Genomic DNA, 12,423 nt, shown 5'->3' with positions numbered 1-12,423 from the left:
TCAATGTGCTAGCCATCACTGATCTGAAGAATTAGCCACACAGTTGCTGGTATTTCTTTTGTATTATTTACTTATCTGCAACCCATGTGTAGTCCCTGTGTACACAGTGACGCTGTGAGAGAGAGAGACACTGCACTCACTGATGCTGGCTCCTGTTCATTGTGGTGGTGACTCTCTGGCAACATATAGAAGTTCATGCTAGTCGTCTGACTCTAATCAATGCAGGTCCAGTCACCGGTGGAGACTGCCACCATGTCACCGGTTGAGAGAACAGCCGCTTGGGTTCTGAATAATGGACAGTACTTGGAAGATGACGAAACGGACCAAATTCGCGAGGAAAGCAAACATGCAGAAAGGGTAGGAAAAAAATGCTTATTTCTGTCCCAATTGTAGTTTAGGGACAAGAACGCTATTCACTTGGCAAAAGTGAGCAGTTTGCATCGGGGGTGGAGGAAATAAATCGCACAGAGAGAAATTTAAAAAAAAAATAGGTTCTTAGTAATGCACGAGTGTCTGCACCCTTCACTTATATCATTGACGTTTTAGTAAATAATTCTGTCTACTAATTAGACTGGTCTGCTCTAAAATATCAATGTGATTTTAATTTATTGCTTCAAATGGCACCCCCCACCAATGAGCACCAGTCCTTCACATAGTGTTGGACAGATCATAATGCTCTCTCCAGACGCAACTTAAGTTTGGAAGGAGAGAATCAGGATTTGTATTAATGTGTGTTTTTCCACAATTCAAGTAGACACATTATAAAAATGTCAGACTTATCATTTATATTTTTCTGAAATCTCTGGTGGAAAAAAATTGGCAGCAGCGTAGCTATGTAAAAATTTTACATTTCCATTTGTTACTAAAATTCTGATGACAATACGGATTAGCTTCTGAAACGATTCCCTCTTTCACATCCCCTAAATAAAAATGAAATGCATTGACATTTATGCAACCTGACTCTCGATCTCCAACACCATCTAAGGGATATGTTGCCGCCACGGTCTGCTCTGGCAGATTTTGAGTCTGCGTGACAGGTACTGTTCCCCTGTGTGTTATATCCACAGTCAGAACCGGAGTTTTGTGGTTACTGTTAACTAACAACTAGACACCCCTGCTATAACAGTACTTAAAACAAGTAAGCAAAAAATAAAATACAGCTTCGACCTCCCTTATCCGGCACCACCCCTCGTCCGGCATGATTCTGGTAGCCGGGGGGTGCATGTGCAGAACGCGGCCGACCTCCACCCCGACTTTGAGCCTGCGCTGACACTCGGCCCGCTTTGGCCCCGAGGGCCTGCTGACACTTCCTTCGTGGCCTGCAGGCGGGGACGCGACCTCCTTTTTCCCCCTCCCCCGGGCCCGCCTCTCTTCTATTCCCCCCCCCCCCACTCACTCAGGCCACTGACCTCCCCTCATCCGGCAAAATCCCTTATCTGGCACAGGCCAGGTCCTGAGGGTGCCGGATAAGTAGATACTACAGATGCTGGAAATCTGAAACAAAAATAGAAAATTTCTGGAAAAACACAGCAGGTCAGGCAGCATAGCATGTGAGGGAAAAGGAGAAGGTGGTGAAGTTTAAGGTTTATAACCCTCCGTCAGAACTCATTCTAGAAGAACAGCAGCGTATTTAAAACAATTAAACGCTCCACTGTTCTTCTTGAGTAACTAGTTGTCTGATCTTATGTAGAATTATTTATTTTCTGAGAAACAAGTTTATTTTCAGAGAAGTTCAAAGAATGTTCACGAGGTTGATCCCTGAGATGAAAGCATTGTCATATGAAGAAAGATTGAGCAGGTTGGGCCTATACTCAGTGGAGTTTAGAAGAATGAGAGGTGATCTTACTGAAACGTATAAGATTCTGAGGGGACTGGATGGGGTAGATGCAGAGAGGATGTTTCCCCTTGTGAGGGAATCTAGAAGTAGGGGGCATAGTTTCAGAATAAGGCGTCACCCATTTAAAATGGAGATGAGGAAATTCTTCTCTCACAGGGTTGTAAATCTTTTGGAATTCTCTTCCCTAGAGAGCTGTTGAGGCTAGGTCACTAATACATTTAAGGTGGAGATAGACAGATTTTTGAACGATAGGGGAGTCAAGGATTATGGGAAGTGGGCAGGGAAGTGGAGTTGTGGTCAAGATCAAATTGGCCATGATCTCATTGAATGGCGGAGCACGCTCGAGGAGCCAAATAAGAATGTAAGAAATAGGAACAGGAGTAGGCCATACGCTCCCTCGAGCCAGCTCCGCCATTCAATAAGATCATGGCTGATCCGATCATGGACTCAGCTCCACTTCCCCGCCCGCTCCCCTTAACCCCTTATCGTTTAAGAAACTGTATTTCTGTCTTAAATTTATTCAATGTCCCAGCTTCCACAGCTCTCTGAGGCAGCGAATTCCACAGATTTACAACCCTCAGAGAAGAAATTTCTCCTCATTTCTCTTTTAACTGGGCGGCCCCTTATTCTAAGATCATGCCCTCTAGTTCTAGTCTCCCCCATCAGTGGAAACATCCTAGCTGCATCCACCTTGTCAAGCCCCCTCATAATCTTATACGTTTCGATAAGATCATCTTTCATTCCTTTGAATTCCAATGAGTAGAAGCCCAACCTCTACTCAACCTTTCCTCATAAGTCAACCCCCTCATCCCCAGAATCAACTTAGTGAACCTTTTCTGAACTGCCTCCAAAGCAAGTATATCTTTTCGTAAATATGGAAACCAAAACTGCACGAAGTATTCCAGGTGTGGCCTCAGCAATACCTTATTTAGCTGTAGCAAGACTTCCCTGCTTTTATACTCCATCCCCTTTGCAATAAAGGTCAAGATACCATTGACCTTCCTGATCACTTGCTGTACCTACATACTACCCTTTTGTGTTTCATGCACAAGTACACCCAGATCCCGCTGTACTGCGGTACTGCGGCACTTTGCAATCTTTCTCCATTTAAATAATAACTTGCTCTTTGATTTTTTTCTGGCAAAGTGCATGACCTCATACTTTCCAACATTATACTCTATCTGCCATATTTTTGCCCACTCACTTAGCCTGTCTATGTCCTTTTGCAGATTGTTTGTGTCCTCCTCAGACATTGCTTTTTCTCCCATCTTTGTATCGTCAGCAAATTGGACTACGTTACGCTCAATCCCTTCTTCCAAGTCGTTAATATAGATTGTAAATAGTTGGGGTCCCAGCACTGATCCCTGCGGCACCCCACTAGTTACTGGTTGCCAACCAGAAAATGAATAATTTATCCTGACTCTCCTACTCCTATTTCTTATGTTCGTGTGTTTAGTAGCATCTCCACATATGTTAAGTGTTGCGGCGACCACAACACTCCTCATGATATTGTCAAATTCTGAATCAATACTGTAAATGCAAATTGGCTCACTAAGAGATCATGTTTGGACACCTTTGTGCTATAAAGTTAGCTTAATCAGGACAGCCTGTTGGCACTGGTGCTCCGTATGTGGTGTCCCACTCAATTTTAGAATGTGCTTTTGCAATATCAATATCTCATGGTGAGCTGCTCATCTGGGCCCTGCTGTCAACATGAGATATGGAATTGAGGCAAGCTAATTTCCCAAAGGAGGAACAGTAAAATCAAACAGCAGTTTTCCACCAGCCACTTTCACACATCACACAGTGACCGTTTCGAGAGCTCCATTTTGTTTTCTCTTCCACTTCAGTTCTCCACGCAATATTTCTTGACACCTGGCATTTATATAAAATGCTGTCAACTGTTGGAACACTTTTGTGTAATACTTATATTATCTCGAGACTTGCAAATGGGGACAGACCATTGATGCACTTTCATATTGGTACTTTGATTTGACCCTCGGTTAAAAGGTATAAAAGAAACTGCACCTTTGGTGCCTTGTGCTGAGATGGTTACAGCAAGTGATCAGGAAGACTATTATCTGAATGGTGACAGATTAGGCAAAGGGGAGGTGCAACGAGACCTGGGTGTCATGGTACATCAGTCATTGAAGGTTGGCATGCAGGTACAGCAGGCGGTTAAGAAAGCAAATGGCATGTTGGCCTTCATAGCGAGGGGATTTGAGTACAGGGGCAGGGAGGTGTTGCTACAGTTGTACAGGGCCTTGGTGAGGCCACACTTGGAGTATTGTGTACAGTTTTGGTGGTCTAACTTGAGGAAGGACATTCTTGCTATTGAGGGAGTGCAGCTAAGGTTCACCAGACTGATTCCCGGGATGACGGGACTGACCTATCAAGAAAGACTGGATCAACTGGGCTTGTATTCACTGGAGTTCAAAAGAATGAGAGGGGACCTCATAGAAACGTTTAAAATTCTGATGGGTTCAGACAGGTTAGATGCAGGAAGAATGTTCCCAATGTTGGGGAAGTCCAGAACCAGGGGTCACAGTCTAAGGATAAGGGGTAAGCCATTTAGGACCGAGATGAGGAGAAACTTCTTCACCCAGAGAGTGGTGAACCTGTGGAATTCTCTACCACAGAAAGTTGTCGAGGCCAATTCACTAAATATATTCAAAAAGGAGTTAGATGAAGTCCTTGCTACTTGGGGGATCAAGGGGTATGGCGAGAAAGCAGGAATGGGGTACTGAAGTTGCATGTTCAGCCATGAACTCATTGAATGGCGGCGCAGGCTAGAAGGGCCGAATGGCCTACTCCTGCACTTATTTTCTATGTTTCTATGTTTCTCACTGGTTTCTCTGACAGTATGAGCAGGAGATTGCGAAGCTGAAGGATCGGCTGAAGGTGTCAAGTCGGCGGCTGGAGGAATATGAGCGGCGGCTGCTTGCCCAGGAGCAACAGATGCAGAAGCTCCTGCTTGAGTACAAGTCCAGGTTGGAAGACAGCGAGGAGAGGCTGAGGAGGCAGCAGGAGGAGAAGGACAGCCAGATGAAAACGATCATCAGCAGGTCAGCCAATACTACAGGTTGTGGGAGTAGCGAGTCCTCCTCCCAATTCAATACTGAAACATCTTCATAAAGCGGAATTCTCTAGGTCCTGTGCAATAAGTCGAGTACACCTTAAGCTGTCAAGTCAAAAATCAGTCTTGGGTACGACTTGGGGCACGCAACACTGTTGTCATGTTCAAGTAAAAACACAGCAACAGCAAGAAAATTATCTCTGATAAACAGTAACCAAACCCTCTGAGAATTTAGGATATTAATGTTCAGATCATGTCTCTGTTCCTGATTGGATGCTACCTCTTCATTCCGAGATGCATCCATTACTGTCTCTCACACTTTGCTGGTGATGTACTGGTGCAGGTGAAGTCAGAACTCCACTCGTATCATATCACGATAGCTAAGTGCTAAGTTATATCACTTAGCTGTATCTTTAGATTTAAGACAGCTGAAGGAAATCTTGCCACCAGTTTGCTGACCTTGATTGATTCCCAATCCCCCAAAACCTCACGGTTAAAATTCTTACCCTTGTGTTTAAGCCTCTTCATGGCCTCATCCCTCCATGTCTTTGTAACCTCCTCCAGCACAACAGTACTGCTTCCCTCCACATCCTGTGAAACCCTTTGTTCCTCTGACATTAGTCTCTTGTGCATTACCCCCCCACCCCCTCTCCATCGCATCACCATTGGTGGCCAAGCCTTCTGTCACTTACCCCCCCAAGCTCTGGAATTCTCTCCTCAAACACCACCTCATCTCCTTTCTTATTCTCCTTCACACCCAACTTTTGGTTACCTCTCCTAACCTCTCCTACTTTTATCTGATGTCCTTTTTTTCCCCCTTGCCCCTCTGTGGAGTTCCTTCGGCCATTTTACTACATTGAAGACACTCTGGCCTGGAAATTGCAGTGGGAGGCTTGCCGCTGCGTACGCCTCCAAACCGAAAGAAAACTACAGACTTACTTGGTGTCTCCGGAGCTTCGGACTGTTGTGGTTCTGGGCCTGCAGGCATACACCTGCATAAAGGCCCTCTCATCCCAGGGGCGCAGGCGGTTCGCAAGCGTCTCTGGGATCATGTGGGCCTGGCCAACCAATCACAAAAGGGAATTCCTATGATGCTTGAGGGGATTCTATTACGTACGGAATCACCACAAGCAAAATAGGAATCAGCTAATAAAATTTCACACAACCTAAATAAAAATAAATAATCACAGGTTCAAAATTCTTAGTTAAACATTTAAAATAAAAATAAAATTTTTTGAAAAATAATGTAAACCGTTTTAAACAGGACAAAATTTGCCTAAACTAATTTTAAATGAATGTTTAAATCATTTGAAAAAAAAAATTTATTTTAATTATTTTAACCCTTATGCTCTTAAAAGAAGGCCATACGCCAGGCGTAAGGGTTTTGTGGATATTTTGGGGGCAAATAGCCCAATTCTGCACCAGTGAAAGTGAATTTACAGCGGATGCGGTGGATATGTCCAAGTGAAACTTGACAGATCGCAAGTTTCGGGATTACACACATGCGGAAACCCGGAATTTGTGGGGCCATTCTGAAGGCTTCAGACAGCGTACCCACACGCTGACCTGTTAACTTCTTAGTATTAATTGCTGGTTTACCACCATGTGTCAGGGCTGATCGACAGGTAGGTAGGTAGTCACAACTTTATAGTTTCGTGCAGGGACTATTGGGTTTCTGCTTTCAGTGAGAAAAAGGTGCATTTGATAGCATAACCCTAAAGATTGAATACTGGCTACCAGAATTCTGTACTTTGATAAGAAATAAATAGAAAAATGCAGCAACGAGAAGGGTGAGGAGCATGTCAGACACCTATTGCAGAGAGGGACACAATTCTAGTTTCCATTTGCTGCTTTTAGACTGCCTTGTGATTGAATCAGAACCAGCACGGTGACGACTCCTCGGTGGGCCTGGTTTATACCCGTGTCAATCTCAAATATAATTGGAGGTGGGAGGTAGCATTTTCGCCCCACCAGCACATGGGTTGGGAGAGGCGGTGGGCACCACTCCCATTAACTGTTGAAACTGAGTTACCGATCTTAGCTGTGCTGTGTGCGGAGGCCAAGAACCATAACTGCACAGGGAGGGAAGAATTAGAGCAACACTTGACCCTGGGGGTCACCTCCAATCGCCAGATCAGAGCAACTTCGTTGTGATGATGTGGACAGTTTTTAGTGACTGAACCTGGATTTACCTCGGTTTCTGACGGACCTTGGGGGCAAATAATAAATCGGCTCTGATTTGGACTGAAAGAGATATTGTCTTTGGCACTGGTGAAACATATCCTGCTTGTAAGTAGCTGTCACTTCCTGTGATGTGCAGCTGCCTTCTCGGATATGTGTCCTCACACTTTACTCTTCTCCTGCTTGCAGATTGATGGCAGTGGAAGAAGAACTGAAGAAAGACCACTCAGAAATGCAGGCAGTGATTGACACCAAACAGAAGATTATTGAAGCCCAGGTGAGTGTGTGTCAACACTCAGCTTCCTGATTTGATCGTGAAGATTTCAACTTACTCATTTAATTTCTGGTTGGATTATCAAATTAGAAACAAAGCTTTTGTAAATTCTGGTTTGAGGGAGTTCCTTCCAGGAGGATTTTCAACAAAATGTACTCGTCAGTTGTGGCGGGTAGGGGGGAATCCAAAGGAAAGTTAAAACAATTGTTCTTGAAAACAAATGAGTACTGAATAAAAAGGCCAGTTTCTGGGAGGTGGTCGTATGCAGTGCAGAGAGCATCTTAGGGGTCAAAAAGGTTAAGTTAACAACAAGGAGAAATGATTTACTGAGGACCATTATGAAAACCATGATAGCATGACACAAGCATGAAGCTGTTGGGGCTGCTGCTATGAAGTCAGCAGAATTACCGACTGCAACAAGAAACTAAACTCCAATTCTCTGCTCCCCTGCTAACTTGGTGGGTTACCTGTTGTCATACTTGGTCAGATGGATCCAGGAAGGTGCCCAGTTTTGATCTCTGGTAGTGCTGAGTTAGCCGGTCAAAGCCAGAGTGGTGATGGACACATTGTATTTGGCCACACTGGCCCCAATGGTTGGGAGGGGAAAAGTCAGCCAGGGTTCCCACTCCTAATCATGCTTAGTGTCTTCCACTCAGAAATAGGTGCGTCAGCTGCAGATGGGAACAGAATCAGCCTCGCTTAGTTTTGGTGCCTCCCACAAATGAAGAGCCTACTGAGTAGAACGGCCATTTGTTTGAGGCACTGGAGGGCTGTTGTGAGACCACGCTTCGTACAAGTCAGACAAAAAGGGGAGATAATTGGATTTGGACAGGGTAAATATCCCGAATTTCTGCAAAGTGTAAAAGCAATCTTTAGAAGGATAAATGAGCATTAAACTTAACAACAACTTGCATTTATATAGCACCTTTAACATAGTAAAAAGTCCCACGGCACTTCACAGGAGTGTTATCAAACAAAATTTGACAGGAGCTACAAAGAGATATTAGAGCAGATGGCAAAACACTTGGTCAAAGAGTTAGGTTTGAAGGAACGTCTTATAGGAGGAAAGAGAGGTTTAGGGAACGAATTCCAGAGCTTAGGGCCTGGGCAGCTGAAGGCATGGCCGCCAATGGTGAAGCGATTAAAATCGGGGATGCTCAAGAGACCAGAATTGGAAGCGCGCAGAGATCTCGGGGGCTGGAGGAGATTACAGAGATAGGGAGGGACGAGGCCAGGCAGGGGTTTGAAAACAAGGATGAGAATTTTAAAATCAAGGCGTTGCTCACCTGGGAGCCAATGTAGGTCAGCGAGCACAGGGGTGATGGATGAACGGGACTTTGCGAGTTACGATATGGGCAGCATAGTTTACGGAGGGTGGAAGATGGGAGGCCAGCTAGGAGTGCGTTAGTGTAGTCAAGTCTAGAGGTAACAAAGGCATGAATGAGGGCTTCAGCAGCAGATTGAGCTGAGGCAGGGGTGGCGTCAGGCGATATTGCGGAGGTGGAAGTAGGCAGTCTTAGTTTTGGCGTGGATATGTGGCTGGAAGCTCATCTCCGGGTCAAGTACGACACTAAGGTTGCAAACAGTCTGGTTCATCCTCAGGCAGTTAGTTGCCAGGGAGAAGGACTGAGTTTGTGGCAGGGACCAAAGACGATCGCTTCAGTCTTCCCACTATTTACCTCGATGTAATAACTAAATTTGCATCTGACACAGTTTTATTAAGAAACAGTGCAATTCCAGTAGGCTTAGATTACCAAATTGAACATGCTGAACATGCACTGTTTAACGTTCAACATTTAACCACACTATGCATTGAGCTGAAGTTTAAAACACACTTCTGTAGACTATAAAAAGGAACACATGCCATCTACTGGCCAGCTCTTGACGTGCATGTCTTCCACCACATCAAATAAATCAGTGCAAAATAAAAGTAAGGAACTTGCATTAAAAAGGAAGCAATATGAAAGATTTAAACCTTTAAATGAACATACAAAGAAGAGCAGGAGAAGACTAATTGGTCCATTCAGCTATTTCATCGAGACATGGTGTCAGCTGACACCATCACCCCCCACCCCACCCCCCCGTCATACAATCTCCAAGGAGAGACGAAAATACCGTAGGCTAATTTGGGAAAGAACTCGGAGATCCCTCTCTGACCCCGAGAGGCAATCACGGAAGCTCCGTACGTCTGCAGCAGCTGATATGGATGGTTATAGCTGCCCCTCCATCCCTCTACCTCCTACACCCAAAGATATCCTTGTTTCTGAGGAACCTGGCCAGCTGCCTCCTGAAGGAGTACTGAATCCATAATAAGCTCTCTCTGAAGCTGCGACAGCGGTTCTCAGCCAAATCACTGAATAAGGATATGACCCAATCCGTCTCAAGGAGCTGAGGGAAGAAAGTAAACCAACGCACAGCCAGTTTGATCTCTCTCAAACGTTAATTGCTGTCTGTGCAAAAAGTTTAGTCCTAGCTTTAGTGCAGTCTTTTGATCCGATGTTTTAGTTTGTCTTAGAAAAAAAATTTAAAATGATTATGGTTTTCTTAATTGTTCCGTTGCCTTTTTATTGTTGAAATGTTGTGTTTCATAAATGTCTCACTCCTTGCATGACTAGTCAGTGTTGTTTTAGTTTTAGTCTTGTCTCCTCTTGATTTTTAGTTGTCATTTGGGAAACTTGGTCTTCCTTTTCATTTTTGTTGACGAATATGTTAATTTTTTAAAACAACTACTTTCATCCTCATTGCTGTGACCAGAACACCAGCCTACTGAAGCCCAGGAGCACAGAACCTCAACTGGACTGCAGAAAAAAATAGACAAATAGGGAACGTATCAACAAAACCCAGTTAGACTGGGTGTTCCTTTGTATGATCATTTTACTAGCAGTTCAGATGGTTCAAGGTGCAGATTAACCAAATAGAGGTATTTGAGAGTCGCACAATCTTAGGAGCCAAAAGCCTGAAATGTCTGGCTTGTCTACTAAAATATCAATGAGCGGCTGAATACAAAGATGGGGCATGGGGGGTGAAAAGGAGAATATTTTAGTCATTGTCAAATATTTCCATTACTGGGAAAGCTGGTCTGGGCTGTGGAAATTTCCACAATCCTGGTCAGTAGTTATCCATGTATAATTGGGTCTACAAGCTTATTTCTTTATCCTGTTTTCTTCTCCCCTTTTTTAAAACTCCCTCCTGCTACCACTGATTTTCTCTATCCTCTTTCCCCTGGATTATCTCGCGCTCTCTCTCTAATTTTGATCCCACCCCATTTCCTGCTCCCTCTGACTTCTCTTTCCATTCTCTCTTCGATTTCTCTCTTGTTCTCATCTCCTCCCTCTAATTTCCTTTCTCTCAATCTCTCCCCGATTCCTCCTCCATCTCCTTTCTTCCTTTCTAAGTGGCCCAGCTGAGAACTGGCATGGCTCTTTAGGTGATTTAAACTCCGGGAATCTCTGGCTGGGTGTTCACTCAGCCAACATTGAAATACTTCCACATCCATCCTGGTTTAATGTTTGGAATGTATACCGTTGGCCACCATCCTTTTTGTTTGGTAGCCATTTGTGTAATAATGGATGAAGATGTGCTTTATTCCCTCAATTGTGTGTTTATCACAAAAGAAACACTGTTTCTTCAGAAAGCAGCTAAGGTTGCCGAATATTGCCCGTGACATGTTCACTGTATTGGTTACAGGTCATTTGTGATGATGGGATGAGCATAACAGGCAAGTAAGATTCCGTTTCCTAGCAAAGCAGTTCATAGAGATGAGAAAAACCCACTGGTCCCTCCCCCTCTCTCCAGCTAGCATTGTGCGGGCTTCTTGTTGCACGTTCTGACTGCGTGATTTTTCCCCTCCCCCACTGCATATATATCAACATCACTTTTTATTTAAAAAAAGAACATAATGAACAGGACGGTGAGATTTGAAAAGTGTAAAATGAAGCAACACTGCATGGGTAGCTGGTTGGATCACGAGCACCAGGCATTGCATCACTCTGTACAGCTATATTACTGAAAAGGTAGATCTTTGGGGGTCCATTATACCAACAACAAATTTGAAAAGAAACACATCAGTTTTCATAGAATAGAATCATTGAAATTTACAGCATGGAAGGAGGTCATTTTGGCCCATGAGGGTTTCTGTCTCTGCCACCTTTTCAGGCAGTGAGTTCCAGATCCCCATCACCCGCTAAGAAATTTCCCCTCAAATCCCCATTAAACCTTCTACCAATTACTTTAAATCTATGCCCCCTGGTTGTTGACGACTCTACTAAGGGAAATAGGTCCGTCCTATCCACTCTATCTAGGCCCCTCGTTATTTTATACACCTCAATAAGGTCTCCCCTCAGCCTCCTCTGTTCCAAAGAAAACAACCCCAGCCTATCCAATCTTTCCTCATAGCTAAAATTCTCCAGTCCAGGCAACATCCTCATAAACCTCCTCTGAACCAGGTACCTCTCCTAGTGCAGTCACATCTTTCCTGTAATGTGTTTTTTTTCCCTCTTTTTCTTTGCCTGCCAGTTTTCTTTTTGTCTTTCCCCATCATCAGAAAGTAGTGGCTTGTGCTTCAGTGATGTTCCCTGGGTGCTAGCAGCACCTCCAGCAAGTGGTCATTTGCCATACAGCAGCGTGACAGCCAAGCCTAATTCTATCCTCAACTGATGTACACACATGCACTTTCCAGTTGAATCCCTGGATAGCCATGAGGAATGGGGGCCAGGGCGAGATCAGGTAACTCAGCATAGAGCATCAAAACCAGGACCCTCCTGGCCTATGTAGCTCAGTTCAACATTATTTGTCCACTACACTGATCAGGGAGTCTCACTCATTTCATGGGGGAAAAAACTCTCCATGGATTTAGCAGAGCACTTATTTGCAGTTGAATTAACTTTCACTTGCATTTAGTTTCCCCCGGATGAAGTTGGTGGTGCACTAATCTATGATGGCCTATGTCAGCCCCCCCCCATAAGCTGCACTGCCTCCTACGTGGCCTGCCTTCCCAATGCGTGGCCCATTCAAAGTTTTGCACATGCATTGTATAATGTAAAAGCTGCTGAGCGG

The 12,423-nt window shown here is 44.4% G+C and overlaps 1 protein-coding gene across 3 annotated transcripts in view; it reads left to right on the top strand.

Moving 5' to 3' along the window:
* rasal2 (RAS protein activator like 2) overlaps positions 1–12,423 on the top strand; it is a 449,735-nt gene that overhangs the window by 434,597 nt on the left and 2,715 nt on the right. For all 3 annotated transcript variants that reach the window (XM_070887403.1, XM_070887404.1, XM_070887402.1), the window contains 3 exons: positions 226–357; positions 4,700–4,902; positions 7,284–7,371. In XM_070887403.1, the coding sequence (XP_070743504.1) occupies positions 226–357; positions 4,700–4,902; positions 7,284–7,371 (423 nt within the window). The remainder of the gene's footprint in view (positions 1–225; positions 358–4,699; positions 4,903–7,283; positions 7,372–12,423) is intronic.

This window comes from Pristiophorus japonicus, chromosome 8 (assembly GCF_044704955.1).
Source record: "Pristiophorus japonicus isolate sPriJap1 chromosome 8, sPriJap1.hap1, whole genome shotgun sequence".
Classification (NCBI taxonomy): domain Eukaryota; kingdom Metazoa; phylum Chordata; class Chondrichthyes; family Pristiophoridae; genus Pristiophorus; species Pristiophorus japonicus.
The sequence above is the reverse complement of the archived record's forward strand: the minus strand, read 5'-3'. Positions and strand labels throughout refer to the sequence as shown.